We start from the raw sequence: 20,054 nt of genomic DNA on the forward strand, positions 1-20,054 counted from the left end.
AGGAAAACTTTTCTTGTCATTTGGATCATATTAAATTACGTTAAATTTTCAGGGCAGTTAGACGCCTTTGTCTTTTCCTGTTCCACACAAGGAAGCATAGATTTTCTTTGACATGTCTCTTTCAAACATATGCATGTATGTTCACACAAAAGTCATTTGAAGTACAGGAATGGTGAATGGCTTAATTCCAATGCTTGACTACTAAGAATATGAGGGGGACAGGATAGTGTTAATGCTGGTATAGACTGAATATGTTAAACCACTGGTTATTTTCTAAGAACAGCTCTCTTAAATAGATCCATAGACCTGTGTATGTTATGAGTATTTAAAGTAATACAGTGTTGGGAGGCGGAGGTTGCAATGAGCCGAGATCATACCACTGCACTCCTGCCTGGGTGACAGAGTGAACTCCATCTCAAAAAAAAAAAAAAAAAAAGTAATGTATGAAATTGGTAAATATTGTTTCTTTCTCTTTATTGGACATATATACATATATGTATAGATAGATGATGCATATAATTCATACATGTATTTAGTAAGTTAGAACTCAGGCAATATTGACAGTTCATTCTAAAGAGAAGTAATATGGAGGAGAATGTTATTTTATATCCGTGTTGCTTGTTACTGTGTCAGTGATTGGTTATACTTGTACTATAACACAATTTTACAAGTGTTGTATTTTAATTGTACAGAGGTATCCTGTAGTGATGTCCACGTATCTTGGAGTTATGGGTCGAGTTCTACTACAAAACACTAGTTTTTTTTCTTCACTGCTTAATGAGATGGCCCATAAATTTAATCAGGAGGTAAGAATCAATGTACTTAAATTTAAGGAAGTCTTTATCTAAATATAAATTAGAAATAGTTTGATGAAATAATGAGTCTTTGTAAAAGTCGCTTTATAATATTTAGACCTTTACATTTTAAATCTTTATGCTATATCAATAATTTGGGATAGAAAAAGGAATCTGTAAGTGGCAGTTGAAACTTACAAATTTTTGTCCTCGCTCAAAATAGGTGATTTTATTCTGCTTAGCCATAGAATATAATGTTGGTTTGTTTATAGCTGCTGTTTTTCTTCACTGATACAGAATCTGAAAACGGGTATTTTGCATGGGGTGATGTAACATCTTTGTATTATTTCTTTAGTTAACTTATTTTTAATGTCACAGATTGAGAGAATTTCTGTTCTGATTATTGTGGAAATGACCTTTTTAGCAAAGGTTTACTTTTAAAAATTGTGGCTGATATCTATTACCAGAGTAAGTTTGGAATGGGTTTTTCAGTGAGGTGATTTAAGACTATATATATGATAATTCAAATAAGATTATGCTGTAAGTCATTAATCCGTTTATTAAGATTTATATGATATAGAAGATAGGGTATACTTAACCAGTATATCTACATTGGAGACAATTTTTAAAATCTTTTGGTTTATGGCTGAAAACAAATACAACTATTTCTAATATAAGGAAATCCAGAATAAGGAAGTACAAATTTTTAAATATATGTAGCTTTTCTAGAATTAGACTAATCAGAGATCCCCACCTTTGTTTTGATAAATAAATAGGGTATATTTTTTATTAGCTTATTAATTTTAATTGAAATGGGATAATACATATTTTTTAGTTCTTTTTTTTTTTTTTTTTAATTTTTAGTAGAGATGAAGTCTTGCTGTGTCGTGCAAGCTGTTCTCAAATTTCTGAGCTCAAGTTATCTTCCCACCTTGGTCACCCAAAGTGCTGAGATTACCGAATAACTAAAAATATTTAAGAACATAAGAGAGAAAATTAAAATGATCCAGAGGAAACATCAGAATGCCATTACTATGTATTCATTTTCTTGTTTCCATGAGGGGCCTGGTCATGTTTCCAACATTTCTTGAAATATGTGTCCTTCTTTCCTTGCATTAGTTCATGAAGATTCAATCTGAGGTCACAATGAGTAAATATTTAATCACCAAAGTTACAGATTAATCTCTTAAATTTTTTTAATTGACACATAATAGTTGTAGACATTTATGGAGTACATAGTGATATTTCTATACATACAGTGTATAGTGATCAAATCAGGGTAATTGACATATCTATTACCCCAAACACTTACTATTTCTCTGTATTGGGAACATACAACAGCCTCCTCCTCACTATTTGAAACTATATATTACTGTTAACTGTAGTCATCTTGCAGTGCTATATAGAACACTAGAACTTATTCCTCCTATCTACCTGTGATTTTTTTTATCTTTTAACCAATCTCTCTCTCTCTCCCCACTTTCCCCTTACCTTTCCCAGTCTCTAGTAACCACTATTCTACTGTCTACTTCTTTGAGGTCATCTTTTTTAGCTTCTACATGAGAAGTGAGAACATGCAGTATTTATCTTTCTGTTCCTGGCTTATTTCACTTAACATAATGCTCTCTAGCCTCACCCATGTTGCCACAAATGACAGGAATTCATTCTTTTTTGAGATCAAATAGTATTCGTGTGTGTGTGTGTGTGATATTTTCTGTATCCATTCATCTGTAGATGGGTGCCTAGGTTAATTCCATATCTTGGCTATTCTGAACAGTGCTGTAATAAAGATGAGGGAACAGGTGTCTTTTCAATACAATTCTTTTGGAGATATATATATCCAGTAGTGAGATTGCTGGATCATACAAGAGTTCAATTTGTAGTTTTTTGAGGAAACTCATGATGTTCTCCATAATGGCTATACTAGTTTACATTCCCACCAGTAGTGCCTGAGTTCCCTTTGCTCTACATCCTTTCTAGCGTTTGTTATTTTTTGCCTTTTTCATAATAGCCATTCTAACTAGAGTGAGATGATATCTCATTGTGGTTGTGATTTGCACTTCCCTGATGACTATTGATGTTGATCCTTTTTTTGTTTTGTTTTTGAGACAAGGTCTCACTCTGTCACCTAGGCTAGAAGTGCAGTGGCACGATCTCGGCTCACTGCAACCTCTGCCTCCTGGGTTCAAGCGATTCTCTTGCCTCAGCCTCCCAAGTAGGTGAGCTTACAGACACCCACCACCCTGCCTGGCTATGGGGTTTCACCATGTTGGCCGGACTGGTATCGAACTCCTGACCTCAGGGGATCTGCCCGCCTCGGCTGCCCAAAGTGCTGGGATTACGGGCATGAGTCACTGCGCCTGGCCGATGTTGACCATTTTTTCATGTACCTGTTGACCATCTGTATTTCTTTGTTTGAGAGCTCTTTATTCAGATAATTGTTCTACTTTTAAAATGGATTATTATTTTTATTTAGCTGTTGGTTGAGTTCCTTGTGTATTTCGGAAAGTAATCCTTTGTTGGATGTATAATTTGCAACTATTTTCTCCTATTCTATGAGATGTCCTTTTACTCTGTTTGTTGCTTTTGCCGTATGGAAGCTTTTTAGTTTGATAGAATCCCGTTTGTCTGTTTTTCTTTTTGTTGCCTATTTTTTTGAGGTTTTATTCATAAAATCTTTTCTCTGACCAGTGTCCTGATGTGTTTTCCCTGTTTTCTTCTAGTAATTTTATATTTGTGGGTCTCACATTTTAAGTCTTTAGTTCATTTAAAGTTGACTTATGTATATCACCAGAGATAGGGGTCTAGTTTCATTCTTCTGCATATGGATATCCAGTTTTTCTAGCACTGTGGTTGAAGTAACTGTTCTTTCTCCATGAATATTCATGCTACCTTTTTCTAAAATCAGTTGGCTGTGAATGTATGGATTTACTTCTGGGTTCTCTGTTCTGTTGGTCTGTGTGTGTTTTTATGCTGGTACCATGCTATTTTGGTTACTGTATTTGTAGTATATATATGGTATTTGTTATACACACACGCACACACACTTTTTTTTTTTTTTTTTTGGGAGAAAAATGCAGTAGCTCTGTGGCCCAGGCTGGAATGCAGTAGCAGAATCTTGGCTCACTGCAACCACCGCTTCCCAGGCTCAAGCAATTTTCCTGACTCAGCCTCCCCAGTAACTGGGCTTATAGGCACATGCCACCATGTCTGGCTACTTTTTGTATTTTAGTAGAGATGAGGCTTCACCATTTTGGCCAGACTGGTCTCGAACCCCTGACCTCAAGTGATCCACCCGCTCTGGACTCCCAAAGTGCTGGGATTACAGGACTGAGCCACTGCACCTGGCTTATGTAGTATATTTTGAAATACGGTGATGTGATGCCTCTAGTTTTGTTCTTTTTGCTCAGCATTGCTTTGGCTATTTGGGATTTTTTATGGTCCCATACGAATTTTTTTTTTTTCTATTTCTTTGAAGGATATAATTGGTATTTTGATAGCGATTGCATTGAATCTGCAGATTACTTTTGGTGGTATGGTCATTTTAACAGTATTCATTTCACCAGTTCATGAACATGGTATGTCTTTTTTTTTTTTTTTAATTTTTTTATGTTTTTAAATTTTAAAAATTTGCTGTGTTATTTAAAAATTTTTAGAGACTGAGTCTTACTCTATCATCCAGGCTAGAATGCATGGCACAATCATAGCTCACTGCAACCTCAAACTCTTAGACTCAGGTGATCCTTTCACCTTAGCTTCCCAAGTAAATGTGACTACAAATGCGTGCCACCACACCTGGCTTTTTTTTTTTTTTTTTTTTGAGACGGAGTCTTGCTCTGTCGCCCAGGCTGGAGTGCAGTGGTGTAGTCTCGGCTCACTGCAAGCCCCGCCTCCCAGGTTCACATCATTTTCCTGCCTGAGCCTCCCGTGTAGCTGGGACTACAGGCGCCAGCCACCCCGTCCGGCTAATTTTTTGTATTTTTAGTAGAGATGGCGTTTCACCGTGTTAGCCAGGATGGTCTTGATCTCCTGACCTTGTGATCTGCCCGCCTTGGCCTCCCAAAATGCTGGGATTACAGGCATGAGCCACTGCAACCGGCCCTACACCTGGCTAATATTTAAAATTTTTTGTAGACATACAGCCTTGCATGTTGCCTAGGCTAGACTTGAACTCCTGGTGTCAAGAGATACTCCTGCCCCTGCCTCACAAAGCACTGGGATTACTGGCATAAGCCACTGTGTCCAGCCACCTTCAGTTTTCTTCTATCTAGTTTTTAATTAAGGGAAAAAAAATGTCATATGAGTCTATATCAACATTTGATCTGATTAAATACAAATGCAATCCAGTGAGATATTAAGTCAGTTAAATGTAATTTAACATTAATGTATTTCTTTGGGGTGCTGTTAGCTTTAAAATACTACATCATTAATGCAAAAAAAAATTACATCTTACTGAGTAATAAAATGGCTTAGCTTTTGACAGGCATGATGGCAGGCACCTGTAATCCCAGCTCCTTGGGGGACTGAGGCAGGAGAATCGCTTGAACCTGGGAGGCAGAAGTTGCAGTGAGCTGAGATCGCACCACTGCTCTCGAGTTTGGGAGACAGAGCAAGACTCTGTCTCAAAAATAAGTAAATAAATAAAAATAAATAAAATGGCTTAGCTTTGCTTATCATGTAATTAAAGTATCATGTGAGGACTACTCCAGTTACTGCTTGGTAACTTTGAAAGCAAACACATTTTAAGGTTTCAGTGGCCAGGTGTGGTGGCTCATGCTTTGTAATCACACTGCCTTGAGAAGTCTAGGTGAGAGGATTAAGCCAGGAGCTTAAGACCAGGCTGGGTAACAAAGCGAGACTCCATCTCTACAAAAACTAAAACAAATTAGAGCCCCGGAATTTGAGGCTGCGTTTAGCTATGATCACTGCACTCCAGACTGGGCAGCAGAACAGGATTCTGTCTCTAAAAAAAAAGTTTAGTTTTTTAAAACAAAAAAAATTAAAATGAGAATTTTTTAAAAAATGAAGTTTCAGCGATTTTGGTATCATTACCAAAACAACCTACTTTGTATTACTTTTCATTGTCCTTTCCTGCAATTTCCTTTCATCTTCTTTCCATCCTCCTTTATCTTTCCTTTCCTTGCTCTCCTAGTCTTGGGTACTCCTTCCACTCCCCCACCCCCAGATTCCTACTGTAATTGGTTTTGATTGTTTGTTTTGTGGCTTTTTTGTAGCTTGTGATTATTTTACAAAACTTCTACTTGATGAGGGCTCAGTATTCTTGTTAGATTTATTCACATATCCAGCCCTTTCTAAAATCCCTTGGTGCATGAGGATCCTGTCCCCTTGAATATCTTGGGTTTTCGCCTCAGTCACCTAGATCCCATTTGAATTCTTGGCCTCACTTGTGGGTGCCCCTCAATGTGTTACCTAAACATTATTGTCAGTGTCTCTATATCCTTGATGACAACTCTGAGATGGTCATGAGCCCTGTTTTTGTCTGTTTGTTTGTTTGTTCTTTGAGACGGAGTTTCAGTCTTGTTGCCCAGGCTGGAGTACAATGGCACCATCTTGGCTCACTGCAACCTCCGCTTCCCAGGTTCAAGCGATTCTCCTGCCTCAGCCTCCCAAGTAGCTGGGATTACAGGTGCATGCCACCATGCCCGCCTAATTTTGTATTTTTAGTAGAGACAAGGTTTCTCCATGTTGGTCAGGCTGGTCTTGAACTCCCGACTTCAGGTGATCCATCCACCTCAGCCTTCCAAAGTGCTGGGATTACAGGGGTGGGCCACCTTGCCTGGCATGAGCTCTTTCTTGCTTAGGAACTTAAAATATACCCATGGTCTCTCACTTCCCATTGACATATCATTTGTTTTTACAGTAAATCAGTAATAGAAATGTAAGGGAAATACTGTTATGCCTCCATCTATAGGCTAGTGGGCTAATCCAGATCTTACAATGCCTATTTGTCCCTCTTTTTCTTCCCAATTCTATGTTGTTTTTATATCCACACTTCATTGTGCTGGTACCTAGAACACATTCCTTTCCAGAATGCTGTGTTCTTATTCTGGATTAGACATTTGGTCTTCTGGATTGGACAGCTGGTTTGATATTTGTCATGTTACACTGAAGAGGTTTGACTGGTTCGTATGTTTCCTGCATTGTCCATACTCAAACTGTGGCTGAAAAGAACTCTTAGCCCTCTCTTCTCTGCCTTCTATTTTTTTGTTTGTTTGTTTTTTCATTTGTTGGGCTAGAATTATTGTAAGTCACCTAGAACTTTACACCAGGGCTCAACATACTGTGGTTTTAGAAATCTGTTCTGAATCTCTGTTAAACTAATTATAAATTCTGCAGCCCAGAACTGATATTCAGCTGATAGGTGTCAATGTGGTCATACCAGTTGTTAAAATATTGACATAAATCCTACAAATTAGCAAACAGGGTAAAAAGTGGCTTTGATAAGTGTTACAATTAATGGTATAAATTTTACTATAAAAATTGAGCATTCCTTTTAAATATTGTAAACACATGTTTTGAATCTGCAGGAGTACAGTGAAGAAATTTTTATCAATAATAAACTATCAATAATCTGCAGTTTAGGACATCTTCTGGTATATTTAACAATTTTAAAAGCCTTCAATAACTGCTGTAAATATAGGATTCAGTGCAAACTAAAATTAGTATGTATTCCTGGAATAAAGAAACTTTTACTATTTCAACAAAAATATAGTGGCTTACTATTGCTAGTAATATAAAGTTTGGGAGCAAAGATGCTTAAGAATTATTAAGAGTTGAAGGGTCTAAATTATATTTTATCAGAATGTCAGTTATTTCCTATTAAAATTCCACTGGCAAAAGTAAAGAATTTTTGCAACAATCAGGGAAAAAAGTAAAGGACCATAATGAATTGACAATAGACAGTTGTGTTTGAAATAAAAACACATTTTTTAACTGTCAAAATGAACAAAAAGCATTTAAATACTATCAGCATTTTTTCAATACCATTTACTATGTAGTTTTCATAGAATATTTGAAGGACTAAAATATTTAATAAAAACACCAGAAAATTATTAATATGAGAGTATTATTACATTCTAGATTTGTTTCTGACATCTTAGAAAACTTGTATAGGCATACTTGATATTGTGAGTTTGGTTACAGACTACCACAATAAAGTGAGTATCCTCATAACATAAGTCATACAAATTTTTTGGTTTTCCAATGCATATAGTTATAATTACACTATACTGTAGTATATTAATAGTGTGCAGTGGTATTATGTCTAAAGTAACAATGTATGTACCTTAATTAAAAATAATTTATTGCTAGAAAATTCTAGTGATCTCAGCCTTCAGTGAATAATGTTTTTGCTGGTAGATGGTCTTGCCTTGATAGTGATGACTGCTGGCTGATCAGGGTGGTGGTTGCTGTAGGTGTGGGTTGCTGTCACAGTTTCTTAAAATAAGACAAATGAAGTTTGCTGCATCAATTGACTCTTCCCTTCACGAATGAGAGGATTGACTCCAGTTTTGACAAAAATTCTACTGAAGACTAAATGGTCCTCAGAGAGCAAGAAAAGGAAAAATAAAAGAGGATGGAAGGAATTTGCAGGCAAAGGATAAAGAACAGTAGGTTGTTTTGGTAGTGATAACAGAATCACTGAAACTTCATTTTTTTTAATGATGACGATGGACTATTTGGTCCTCAGTAGAAATTCTGTCACAATTGGAGTCAATCCTCCCAGATTCTGCTGCTACTTTATTAAGTTTTTGTAATATTCTAAATCATTCGTTGTTATTTTAGCAGTGTTCACAGCATCTTCACCAGGAGTAGATTCCATCTTAAGAAACCACTCTTTGTTTTTGTTTTTTGCTCATCCATAAGAAACAATTCCTCATGGCTGGGCGCGGTGGCTCACACTGTAATCCCAGCATTTTGGGAGGCCGAGGTGGTGGATCACCTGAGGTCCGGAGCTTGAGACCAGCCTGGCCAATATGGTGAAACCCTGTCTCTACTAAAAATACAAAATTAGCCAGGCATAGTAGCACATGCCTGTAATCCTAGCTACTTGGGAGGCTCAGGCAGGAGAATTGCTTGAATCCGGGAGGCGGAGGTTGCAATGAGCTGAGATCCCGCCATTGCACTTCAGCCTGGGCAACAAGACTGAAACTCTGTCTCAAAAAAAAAAAAAAAAGAGAGAGAGAGAGAGAGAAACCACTCTTAATCTGTTCAAGCTTTATCATGAAATTGTAAAACTTTAGTAACATCTTGAGGTTTCACTTCTAACTGTAGTTTTCACTATTTCCCCCATATCTGCAATTATTTCTCCAACAAAGTCTTGAACTCCTCAAAATCATCCATCAGAGTTGGAATCAAGTTATTCCAAACTCCTGTTAATGTTGATGTTTTGACCTCCTCCCATGGGTCACAAATGTTCTTAATAGCACCTGGAATGGTGAATTCTTTCCAGAAGGTTTTCAATTGACTTTGCGTAGATCCATCTGAGAAATCACTCCCTATGGTAGCTATAGCGTTATGAAATGTATTTCTGAAATAATAAGACTGAAGTTTGAAATGACTTCCTGATCTGTGAGTTGCAGAATAGATGTTGTGTCAGCAGGCATACAAACAACAACATTAATCTCCTGTACATCTCCATCAGAGCTCTTGGGTGACCAGGTTCATTGTCAGTGAACAGTAATATTTTGAAAGAAATCTTTTTTTTTTTGAGCCATAGGTCTAAAAAGTGGGCTTAAAATAGCAGCAAACCATGCTGTAAGCAGATATGCTGTCATCTAGGATTTGTTGTTCCATTTAGAGAGCTCGGGCAGAGTAGGTACAGAGTAATTCTTAAGGGATTTAAGATTTTTAGAATGGTAAATAAACATTGGCTTGAACTGAAAGTCACCAGCTACATTATCTCCTAATAAGAAAGTCAGTCTGTGGACACGTTGATGCTTTGAACCCAGTCCCTGACTTCTCCTCCCTAGGTGTGAAAGTCCTGGATTGCATCTTCTTCCAGTAGAAGGCTGTTTCATTTACATGGAAAACTTGTTGTTTAGTGTAACCACTTTCCTCAGAGATCTTAGCAAGATCTGAATAACTTGCTGCAGTTTCCACATCAACACTTGTTGCTTCGCCTTCCACTTTTATCTTGTGGAGGTGGCTGTTGTTGTTGTTGTTGTTGTTGTTGTTGTTGAGACGGAGTCTGGCTCTGTCACCCAGGCTGGAGTGCAGTCACGCGGTCTCGGCTCACTGCAGCCTCTGCCTCCCGGGTTCAAGCAATTCTCTGCCTCAGCCTCTCAAGTAGCGGGGATTACAGGCGCCCACCACCACGCCTGGCTAATTTTTGTATTTTTAGTAGAGACGGGGTTTTACCATCTTGGCTAGGCTGGTCTTGAACTCCTGACCTTGTGATCCACCTGCCTTGGCTTCCCAAAGTGCTGGGATTTCAGGCGTGAGCCACTGCACCCAGCCGGCTTCTTTTATTAAACCTCATGAACCATCCTCTGCTGTCTTCACACTTTTTTTCTGCAGCTTTCTCCCCTCATTCAACCTTCATAGAATTAAAGAGAATTAGAGCCTTGTTTTGGATTAGGCTTTGGCTTATGAGAATGTTGTGACTGATTTGATCCTCTATGCAGACTAATGAAACTTTCTCCATGTCAGCAGTAAGGCTGTTTTGCTTTTTTATCATTTATATGTGCACTGATGTAGCACTTCTAATTTTCTTCAAGAACTTTTCCTTTGGATTAACAGCCTGTTTGCATCAAGAGGCCTTTCAGCCTATCTCAGCTTTTGACATGTCTTTCTCACCAAGCTGAATCATTTCTAGCTTTTGGTTTAAAGTGAGAGATGTGTGACTACCTTTAACTTGAACACTTAGAGGACATGGTAGGATTATTAATTGGCCTAATTTTTTTTGCAGGGGGTGGATGGAGTCTCATTGTGTCACCCAGGCTGGATGGAGTGCAGTGTTGCGATCTCGGCTCACTGCAACCTCCGCCTTCCAGGTTCAAGTGATTCTCCTGCCTTAGCCTCCCAAGTAGCTGGGACTACAGGTGCATGCCACCACGCCCAGCTAATTTTTGTATTTTTAGTAGAGACGGGGTTTCACCATGTTGGCCAGGATGATCTCGATCTCTTGATGTCATGATCTGCCCACCTCATTCCCCCAAAGTGCTGGGATTACAGGCGTGAGCCACCACGCCTGGCTGATGTAGTTTCAATCTATGTGATCAGTACGCTTGATGGCATTTTACTTCATAGATCCTATAGAGATAGAACCAGTAGACTGTGTGTTTGCAAAAGGGCCATGTATTCAAAATGGCTCTTAAATGCTGAAGGGCCCTAGAAAGCAGAGAACAAGGTAGACTAGTGCAGTTTGTCAGTAAAGGATGTTTTACTGGGAGAACTGAGAGCAGAAGGCGGCAGCAAGATAGGTAGATATTCACACTGCTACTTCCAGACCCTCAGGTTTATTATATTTTATAGGGAATTGGTATATGTGCTCCAGAATATGCAAGAATGCCATGTGCAGCACAGCCTATAATGAGTGTAGTAAAGTCAAGATTGCTTTGTCCTTACACTAGGGACAGTAAATAAAGCAGAAATCAGGAGACCTTCCCAGGACTAGGGCTAATCAGAAGCCATCATATTGGATTGGCATTCAAGATGGAGTCATTTTTGTCTCCACAGTTAGATTAAAGAATTGGCGTACATAATTGTGGGGCTGGTAAGTCTGAATTTTATATGGCAGGCTGGAAACTCAGGCAGGATTTCTGTTACAGTCTTGAGGCAAAATTTCTTCTTTCCTGGGCATACTGTTTTTGTTCTTAGGATTTTCAATGAATTGGTTGAAGCCCACTCACATTATCTAGGGCATTCTCCTTTATTTAGCATCAACTCATTGTAAATGTTAATCACATCTATGTAATACTGTCACAGCAACATCTAGCCTAGTGTTTGACCAAACTACTGAGCACCTTAGCCCAGCAGAGTTTATACATAAAATTAGCCATCACGTTCTGTATTTTGTTGATTTGTTTTAGCATCATTTTTAGTGTAGCATGCAAATGTCTTAGGAAATAATTGATTTGTTTCCTTTGAAACTCTGCAGTTTGAGGTTGCAACTTGTCCTCTCCTCTGAGAGTAGCAGCAAATTAGTCTAGCAAATTAGAGAACATTCAACAATAATCATCCAGTTGAATAAACTATAAGTACAAGTTGACAATTTTGAAAAATGCGTTTATTTTTTCGTTGTACCTGATTGGCAGTGATTTATTAAATGATATTACTAAAATCACTCATGGGCTACTTACATGTTTTGAATAAGTCTACTTAGCTCTCAGGATTAATTAGAGTCAGTTTCTGGTTATGCTCAAATTATCAGTTTCCAGCTCATGACTTACCCCCAGTTCAGGTATTCCAGTTCTGTGGTTTACTATAATTGAATTTTAACCATGACTTATGAGGCTTTAGCCTTTAAAAGTATTTTCCCACAAGTAAAACATATTTTAGGTATTTTGAGATGCCTCCTCCTCTTGTTTCAGATGGACCAGCTTTTGGGAAATATGATTGAAATGTGGGTCGATCGAATGGACAACATTACCCAGCCTGAAAGAAGGAAACTTTCAGCTTTGGCTTTGCTGTCTCTTCTGCCATCTGATAATAGGTGAGGAAATGTTTTCTTAAAATTTGTTTCTTTCAAGCATCAAAATGTAAACACTATTTTTGGCCATCAGTATGGCTGTGTGTTGCTAGGCAGTGGTACTTTTTTCTATATGGATGTGAATTTTGTTAGCTGATGATGACGTGGTAAGTGTTGGTCCAGATCCAGAAAGCACTTAGTGGGATAGGTACTCTTGGGACTGTGGGTGCTCTAGTTTATTTTGGTTATATTCATTTTACAAATTTATTTCGTTCTTGTCTGAATTTCCATTTTTTATAATAACTATGTTTTATTAGACTAATCTTCAGTCCTCTTTTTACATAGATATATTAAATATCTAACATTTCAAAGTCAATAGCACTTCATAAAGTGTGTTATAAAGTATGTTAATTGAAGAGTATTATTAGGTTTGTTTTCTTTTTATTTTGGATTATTTATAAGGAAGTTTGCAAGTTGTTTTTTTCTTCTAAAAATTCTCACTCCCATAAAGCAAATACAAAATGCTTTGGTTTGGTCATTTAAAGAAGAATATATTTCTTCGTTTCAATTCCTAATTTCTGGAGTTTGGCATGAAATACTTTTAAAAATACTTTGACAGTCAGTACTTAGTTCTCATTCACACTGTGTAGATTTTTTAAAGTGATGGCAGGTATATAAATAACATAGAGCTTGATTGGTGAATCTTCCTCATTACATTTTTCTGGACAACTGCACATGGATGCGGTATGGGACATTGTTTATACTTTTGGCTTAGTCAGCTTGATTGAGTTTCATATCATTGTACACACCTGGAGTCCCCTTCTTTTTCATAGCAAATTTTTGAAATTTTAGTGCATGGTCAGCACATTTCTTGAAACTAACTTCATGGATGCACTTATGAATGTTGGTGGTATATTCTCAGGTCACCACCTTCTTAATGGCATGACAGCCCTTTTTGCTGCCCTTCTGTATCAAAGCCATTATGCTGGGCCCCTATTTTTTTGTACTTTTAATTCTAAAGGCTTAAAAGCAGGTCTCAGGGCTTGATGTTGTGTTAAAAGAATAATGGTACTACATTAGATCTTTATGTCTTAGGGCAGCAATCCCCAGCCTTTTTGGCACCAGGGACCTGTTTTGTGGAAGAAAATTTTTCCATGATCTGGGGGAGGGGAAGGGAATGTTTTCGGGATGAAGCTATTCCACCTCAAATCATCAGGCATTAGATTCTCATAAGCAGTGTGCAACCTACATCCTACATCCCTCACATGCACTGTTCACAATAGGGTTACCGCTCCTATGAGAATCTAATGCTGCCACTGATCAGACAGGAGGTGGAGCTCCGACGGTAATGCTTTCTTTTTCTCTGCTCACTTCCTCCTATGCAGCTTGGCTCCTAACAGACCATGGACTGATACCACTCCATGGTCCAGGGGTTGCGGAACCCTGTCTTAGGGAATTTTTAGAGCATACACATCCTAGTGATAAATTAGTGATGTAAGTCCAGTTTTAGAAATCCTTATTTGTTCTTTATGTATTATTTACTTCTACTATGGTAATTTGTATTAAGGATGTATATAATTATTTTGTCTCAACATCATAACAATAGATAATACTTACCAAATGCCATATACTTTCCTAAGTGCTTTATGTTGATAATTTAATTCTTAAAACAGCCTGATGAGGTATAGACATGATTATCCCTTCTCACAGAGCAAACAATTACTTAAAAATGTTAAGTAACATTTCTAAGGTAAGAGATCTAGCATTTGGCATGGTATAAGCCAGTTTGAATCTGGACTACTTCACACCAGGAATGCCTCTTTTAACCACCAGATGATATTGCTCCCCAGCTGGACACGCACAAGGTGAACAGATTTCCTCGCTATGAAATGGTGTGGCATCTTACTTATTTTTGATAAATAAGCAAATTTAAGCTACCTACATTTTAACTCATTAGTGTTTCTCTCAGTGGAAAAAAAGTGGCATGAAGATTATTGAAGTTTTTAATATTGAAATGTTAAAGAACATAGTCTTTGGTAGTAGTCAGCACTCTAAATGTTTGTTAGATACATTAATGAATGAAAAAAAATGAGTTAATAAGACATGTTAGAGTTTTCTCCAAGATAAAGTACTGAGATTATTGAAAGAAAGCTAGAAACGGTGGAGGTTAAGTTTAGAAAGATATCTAATTGTATCAGAAAAATTTGTTTTACATTTTTAATGAGAATACTGTTTGCTTCAACATATAATATTATGTAAGTGTGTGGTTGTTCAGAACTATTTTTCATATGTAAGTTGTGGAAATTTAATATAGGTTGAGTATCCTTAATCCAAAATGTTTCAGATTTTGGATTTTCGGGATTTTGAGATATTTGCATATATGCAACAAGATATTTTGGGGATGAAACTCAAGTCTAAATGTGAAATTTATTTATATTCCATATACACCTCATATAGTCTGAAGATAATTTTATACACTATTTTAAATAATTTTGTATATGAAACAAAGTACTTGTATGAAATTTTCCACTTGTAGCAGTATTCTGGCACTCAAAAAAATCTCAGATTTGGGCCATTTCAGATTTTTGGATTAGGGATGCTCAATCTATAGTTGGGCATCTGTAAGAAAAATTAATACTTAGACTGGGACTTAAGTCAACTTATATAAATTGAGGGATAGGACTTTATTAAGACTTGAATTTCTCTTAAACACTGGAATTTTAAATTTAAAAGTTGTGAGGTGCCTTATGATGGAAGATCAGATACAATTTTTGTTTTTAAAATGAAATACAAATCTGATGGGCACTAGCAAACTCACGTCATTTTTAAGGGTACTGAGAAAGTCTTGAATAATGTGGTACTAGAATTTTAAAGAATAATGATTTAACTTCATAATATCCTTAATAGACTAGTGATGAAACATTGATACAGAAAATCTGTATCAACCTGTAACAATCTGGAAAAAAAAAAAAAGAAAACACCTTTATTGCACTAGAAATTTGGCACATAGTAATTGGCTTGTGACTTAGGAAGATTTAGTCACATGCTCTAGTGCAACGTGCTGATATTCAAGTCAGCAGTATTATTGTTTCCTATTTGTAACCTTTCTTCTAGTTAACTACATAGTTGTTGGAGTTTGGGGAGATTTTTCCTCTTTTGCATCCCCAATGATGATTTCTTCTTTTTCTACCTAATAGTAATTTCCTATTCTTGTGTTTCTTTTCAATTTTGCAGCATACCATTTCCTTTTCCCAAAATAAGGCATGTCTAAAGTATGATGTTGATGATTTTAAAAGTCAGGCTAAATTGGGAAATGTCATTTTTTCTTCCTTTTATTATGATGGCATTTGGGTCCAGATGATTATTTTTTGTGGGAGAGTGTCCTGTGCATTGTAGGATGTTTAGCATCATCCGTGGCCACTACCTACCAGATGCCAGTAGCACTCTCCCCTTCCTCCCCCACTCAAGTCACGACAATTGAAAATATCATCAGACATTGCCATTAGATATTCCTGGGGACAAATTGCCCCCAGTTTAGAACCACGACCCTAAAGAATGACCATTTGGGAAATGGTTAAACTCTTTTACTCTAATCCACTACTTTTGGCTTAGAAATTTGGTGAAGACTACAGACTTTAGGACCACACTTAAATCCCAGGGCCATCAGTCACTTGCTAATGACCATGGTCAAGTTCCTCAACTCCCTGTGTCTGTTTCCTTGTTCTTAAAATGGGGGTACTAATAGTATCTTTCTAATGAGGTTGTTGTAAGGATTAAGATTGAGTTTATATATGTAAGGTCAAACTGTCTACATAGATGGAATTAGCTGTCCTTATTTCATCCTCTTCTTTTTCTCATCCATGTAATGCAGTACCTAATTCTAAAAGATTATTTGAATGGGAAAGATAGGTTTTTGCATCTGAAATACATAGTAAGTTTTGTATTAAGAAAATGGACCTAAAGAAATAACCAAATTCAAGCCAGGCTCAGTGGGCTTGTGCCTGTAATCCCAGCACTTTTGGAGGCCGAGGCAGGCAGATCATTTGAGGTCAGGACTTTGAGACCAGCCTGGGCCAACATGGTGAAACCCTATATTTACTAAAAATACAAAGATTAGCTAGGTGTGGTGTCACATGCTTGTAATTCTAGCTACTCAGGAGGCTGAGGCAGGAGAATTGCTTGAACCTGGGAGGCAGAGGTTGCAGTGAGCCAGTATGCACCACTACACTCCAGCCTGGGCAACAGAGTGAGACTTTCTCAAGGAAAACACAATAAAACTGATGACAACTTTTAATTTTGATTATGAAGAAAAGAAACTAACACCAAACACTCTTCACATCATTCCCCCACATTTTGATATTTTGATGTCTCAGTTTACATCTTTTTTATATTGCCATTTCTTTTTTTTTTTTTTTTGAGACGGAGTCTCACTCTGTCGCCCAGGCTGGAGTGCAGTGGCCGGATCTCAGCTCACTGCAAGCTCCGCCTTCCGGGTTTACGCCATTCTCCTGCCTGAGCCTGCCGAGTAGCTGGGACTACAGGCACCCGCCACCTCGCCCAGCTAGTTTTTTGTATTTTTTTTAGTAGAGACGGGGTTTCACTGTGTTAGCCAGGATGGTCTCGATCTCCTGATCTCGTGATCCGCCCGTCTCAGCCTCCCAAAGTGCTGGGATTACAGGCTTGAGCCACCGCACCCGGCCGCCATTTCTTAACAAATTACTGATTTTTCTTTTTTCTTACTTTAATTTCCTGGATACAAGTACAGAACGTGTAGGTTTCAGCCCATCATCTAGGTTTTAAGCTCTGCATACATTAGCTATTTGTCCTAATGCTCAATCTCCCCTCGCCCCCCACTCCCACAAACTGGCCTCGGTGTGTGGTGTTCCCCTCCTTGTGTCCATGTGTTCTCATTGTTCAACTCCCACTTACGAGTGAGAACACGCAGTGCTTGGTTTTCTGTTCCTGCGTTAATTGCTGAGGACGATGGCTCCCAGCTTCATCCATGTCCCTCCAAAGACATGATCTCATTCCTTTTTATGGCTGCATAGTATTCCATGGTGTATATGTACCACATTTTCTTTATCCAGTCTGTCATTGATGGGCATTTGGGTTGGCTCCCATGTTTTTGATATTGCAAATAGTGCTGCAAGAAACAAACATATGCATGTGTCTTTATAGTAGAATGATTTGTATTGCTTTTGGTATATACCCAGTAACGGGATTGCTGGGTCAAATGGTATATCTGGTTCTAAATCCTTGAGGAATTGCCACACTGTCTTCCACAATCATTGAACTAATTTACATTCCCACCAACAGTGTAAAAGCGTTCCTATTTCTCCTCAGCCTCTCCAGCATCTATAGTTTCTTGACTTTAATTGCCGTTCTGACTGGCATGAGATGCTATCTCATTGTGGTTCTGATTTGCATTTCTCTAATGATCAGTGATGATGAGCTTTTTTTCATGTGTTTATTTGGTGCATAAATGTTATTTTTCTTATTAATAGTTTTGTTTTGGCTAGGCACAGTGGCTCATGCCTGTAATCTCAGCACTTTGGGAGGCCGAGGCAGGCAGATCACTTAAAGCCAGGAGTTCGAGACCAGCCTGGGCAACATGGCAAAACACCATCTCTACTGAAAAACAATTCAGAAAATTAACTGGGTGTGTTGGTGCATGCCTATAATCCCAGCTACTCTGGAGGTTGAGGCGCAAGAATCACTTGAATCCGGGAGGCAGAGGTTACAGTAAGCCGAAATCGTACCCCTGCACTCCAACCTGGGTGACAGAGCAAGACTCTTGTCTCAAAAAGAAAAAAAGAGTTTTGTCTTTGTCTTTATAATTCATAAAGATATGAGTGATATACTTGCCACAATTAGAGTATTATTTTGAATTTTTGTCTGTGTAGTTTAAAAAGAATTTTTTTTTTTCTTTTTTTTAGTGGCAGGGTCTAGCTTCTATTGTTCAGGCAGGCCTTGATCTCCTGGGCGTGAGTGATCCTTCCAACTCAGCCTCCTGAGTAGCTGGGACTGCAGGCATGGACCACCATAGCTGTGTAGTTAACCTTTACCAGAGAATTTTATCCATCCAGATGTTTTCTTGTTACATTTTACCACTGTTAGCAGTTTTTGTAAGACAGGCCTGTGGTGATGAATTCCCTCAGCTTTTATCTGTCTAAGAAAGTATCTATCTGTCCTTCATGTTTGGAGTATATTTCTGCTGGTTACAGTATTCTTGGTTGCCCCTTTCTTTCCTTCAGTACTTTGAATATGTCATCCCTCCTGACCTGGAAGATTTTCACTGAAAGGTCTGCTGCCAGATGTGTTGGAGCCCCCTTATATGTTACTGGTTTTATTGCTGCTTTTAGGATCCACTCTTTGTGACCTTTGAGAATTAGATTATTATATATATGTCTTGGAATCATCTTATGTGGGTTGAATCTCCTTGGTGGTCTTTGACCCTCTTGTCCCTGAATATTTATATCTTCCTCTGGATTTGGAAAATTTTGTATTACTATTATTTTTTTTACTATTTCTGCCCCTTGCTCTCTCCCTCTTGAAGGTCAGTGACTCTTACATTTGCTTTTTTTTTTTTTTTTTTTTTTTTAAGGTGGAGTTTCACTCTTGTTGCCCAGGCTGCAGTGCAATGGCACGATCTCAGCCCACTGCAACCTCTGCCACCTGGGTTCGAGCAATTATTCTGCCTCAGCCTCCCGGGTAGCTAGGATTACAGTGATGTACCACCACACCCAGCTAATTTTGTATTTTTAGTAGAGATGGGGTTTTGCCATGTTGGTCAGGCTGGTCTCGAACTCCTGACCTAAGGTGATCCACCCACCTCAGCCTCCCAAAGTGCTGGGATTATAGGTGTTAGCTACTGCACCTGGCTACATTTGGTCTTTTGATGCTGTCCTATAGATCTCATAAGCCTTATTCATTTCTTTTCAGTTTTTCTCCTCCTTTGATTGCGTTTTCTTTCTTTTTCTCTTTTGACTGATTGATTGATTGAGACAAGGTCTTACTCTGTTGCCCAGGCTGAAGTGCAGTGGCACGATCATGGCTCACTGCACCCTCAACCTCCTGGGGTCAAGCGATCCTCCTTCCTCAGTCTCCCAGTTAGCTGGGAGTACAGGTGCATACCACCACACCTGGCTAATTTTTGTATTTTTTGTAGAGATGGGGTTTTACCATGTTGCCCAGTCTGGTCAGACCCGTGAGCTCAAGCTATCCACCCACCTCAGCCTCCCAAAGTGCTGGGATTACAGATGTGAGCCACCACACCCAGGCTGACTGTATTTTCAAATATTCTGTCTTCTACCTTACTGATTTTTTTCTTCTGCCTGATCAGTTTTGCTGTTGAGATCTTCTAATGTATTTTTCAGTTTGTCCGTTGTTTTTTCACCTCCAGTATTTCTGTTTGATTTTTTAAAAAATAAAAATGCAAAAAATTAGCAGGGTGTGGTGTTGCACATGTGTAATCCCAGCTACTTGGGAGGCTGAGGCAGGAGACTCACTTGAACCCAGGAGGCAGAGGTTGCAGTGATCCAAGATCGTGCTACTGCACTCCAACCTGAGCGACAGGGTGAGACTCTGTCTCCCAAAAAAAAAAAAAA

General features: G+C 38.2%; 1 protein-coding gene across 3 annotated transcripts in view; it reads left to right on the top strand.

Annotated features, from left to right (window-relative positions):
- Positions 1–20,054, top strand: part of IPO11 (importin 11) — a 238,648-nt gene that overhangs the window by 147,818 nt on the left and 70,776 nt on the right. For all 3 annotated transcript variants that reach the window (XM_025389459.1, XM_025389458.1, XM_025389457.1), the window contains exons 26-27: positions 693–806; positions 12,350–12,471. In XM_025389459.1, coding sequence (XP_025245244.1) covers positions 693–806; positions 12,350–12,471 — 236 coding nt within the window. The remainder of the gene's footprint in view (positions 1–692; positions 807–12,349; positions 12,472–20,054) is intronic.

Source organism: Theropithecus gelada, chromosome 6, assembly GCF_003255815.1.
Source record: "Theropithecus gelada isolate Dixy chromosome 6, Tgel_1.0, whole genome shotgun sequence".
NCBI classification, from domain to species: Eukaryota; Metazoa; Chordata; class Mammalia; order Primates; family Cercopithecidae; genus Theropithecus; species Theropithecus gelada.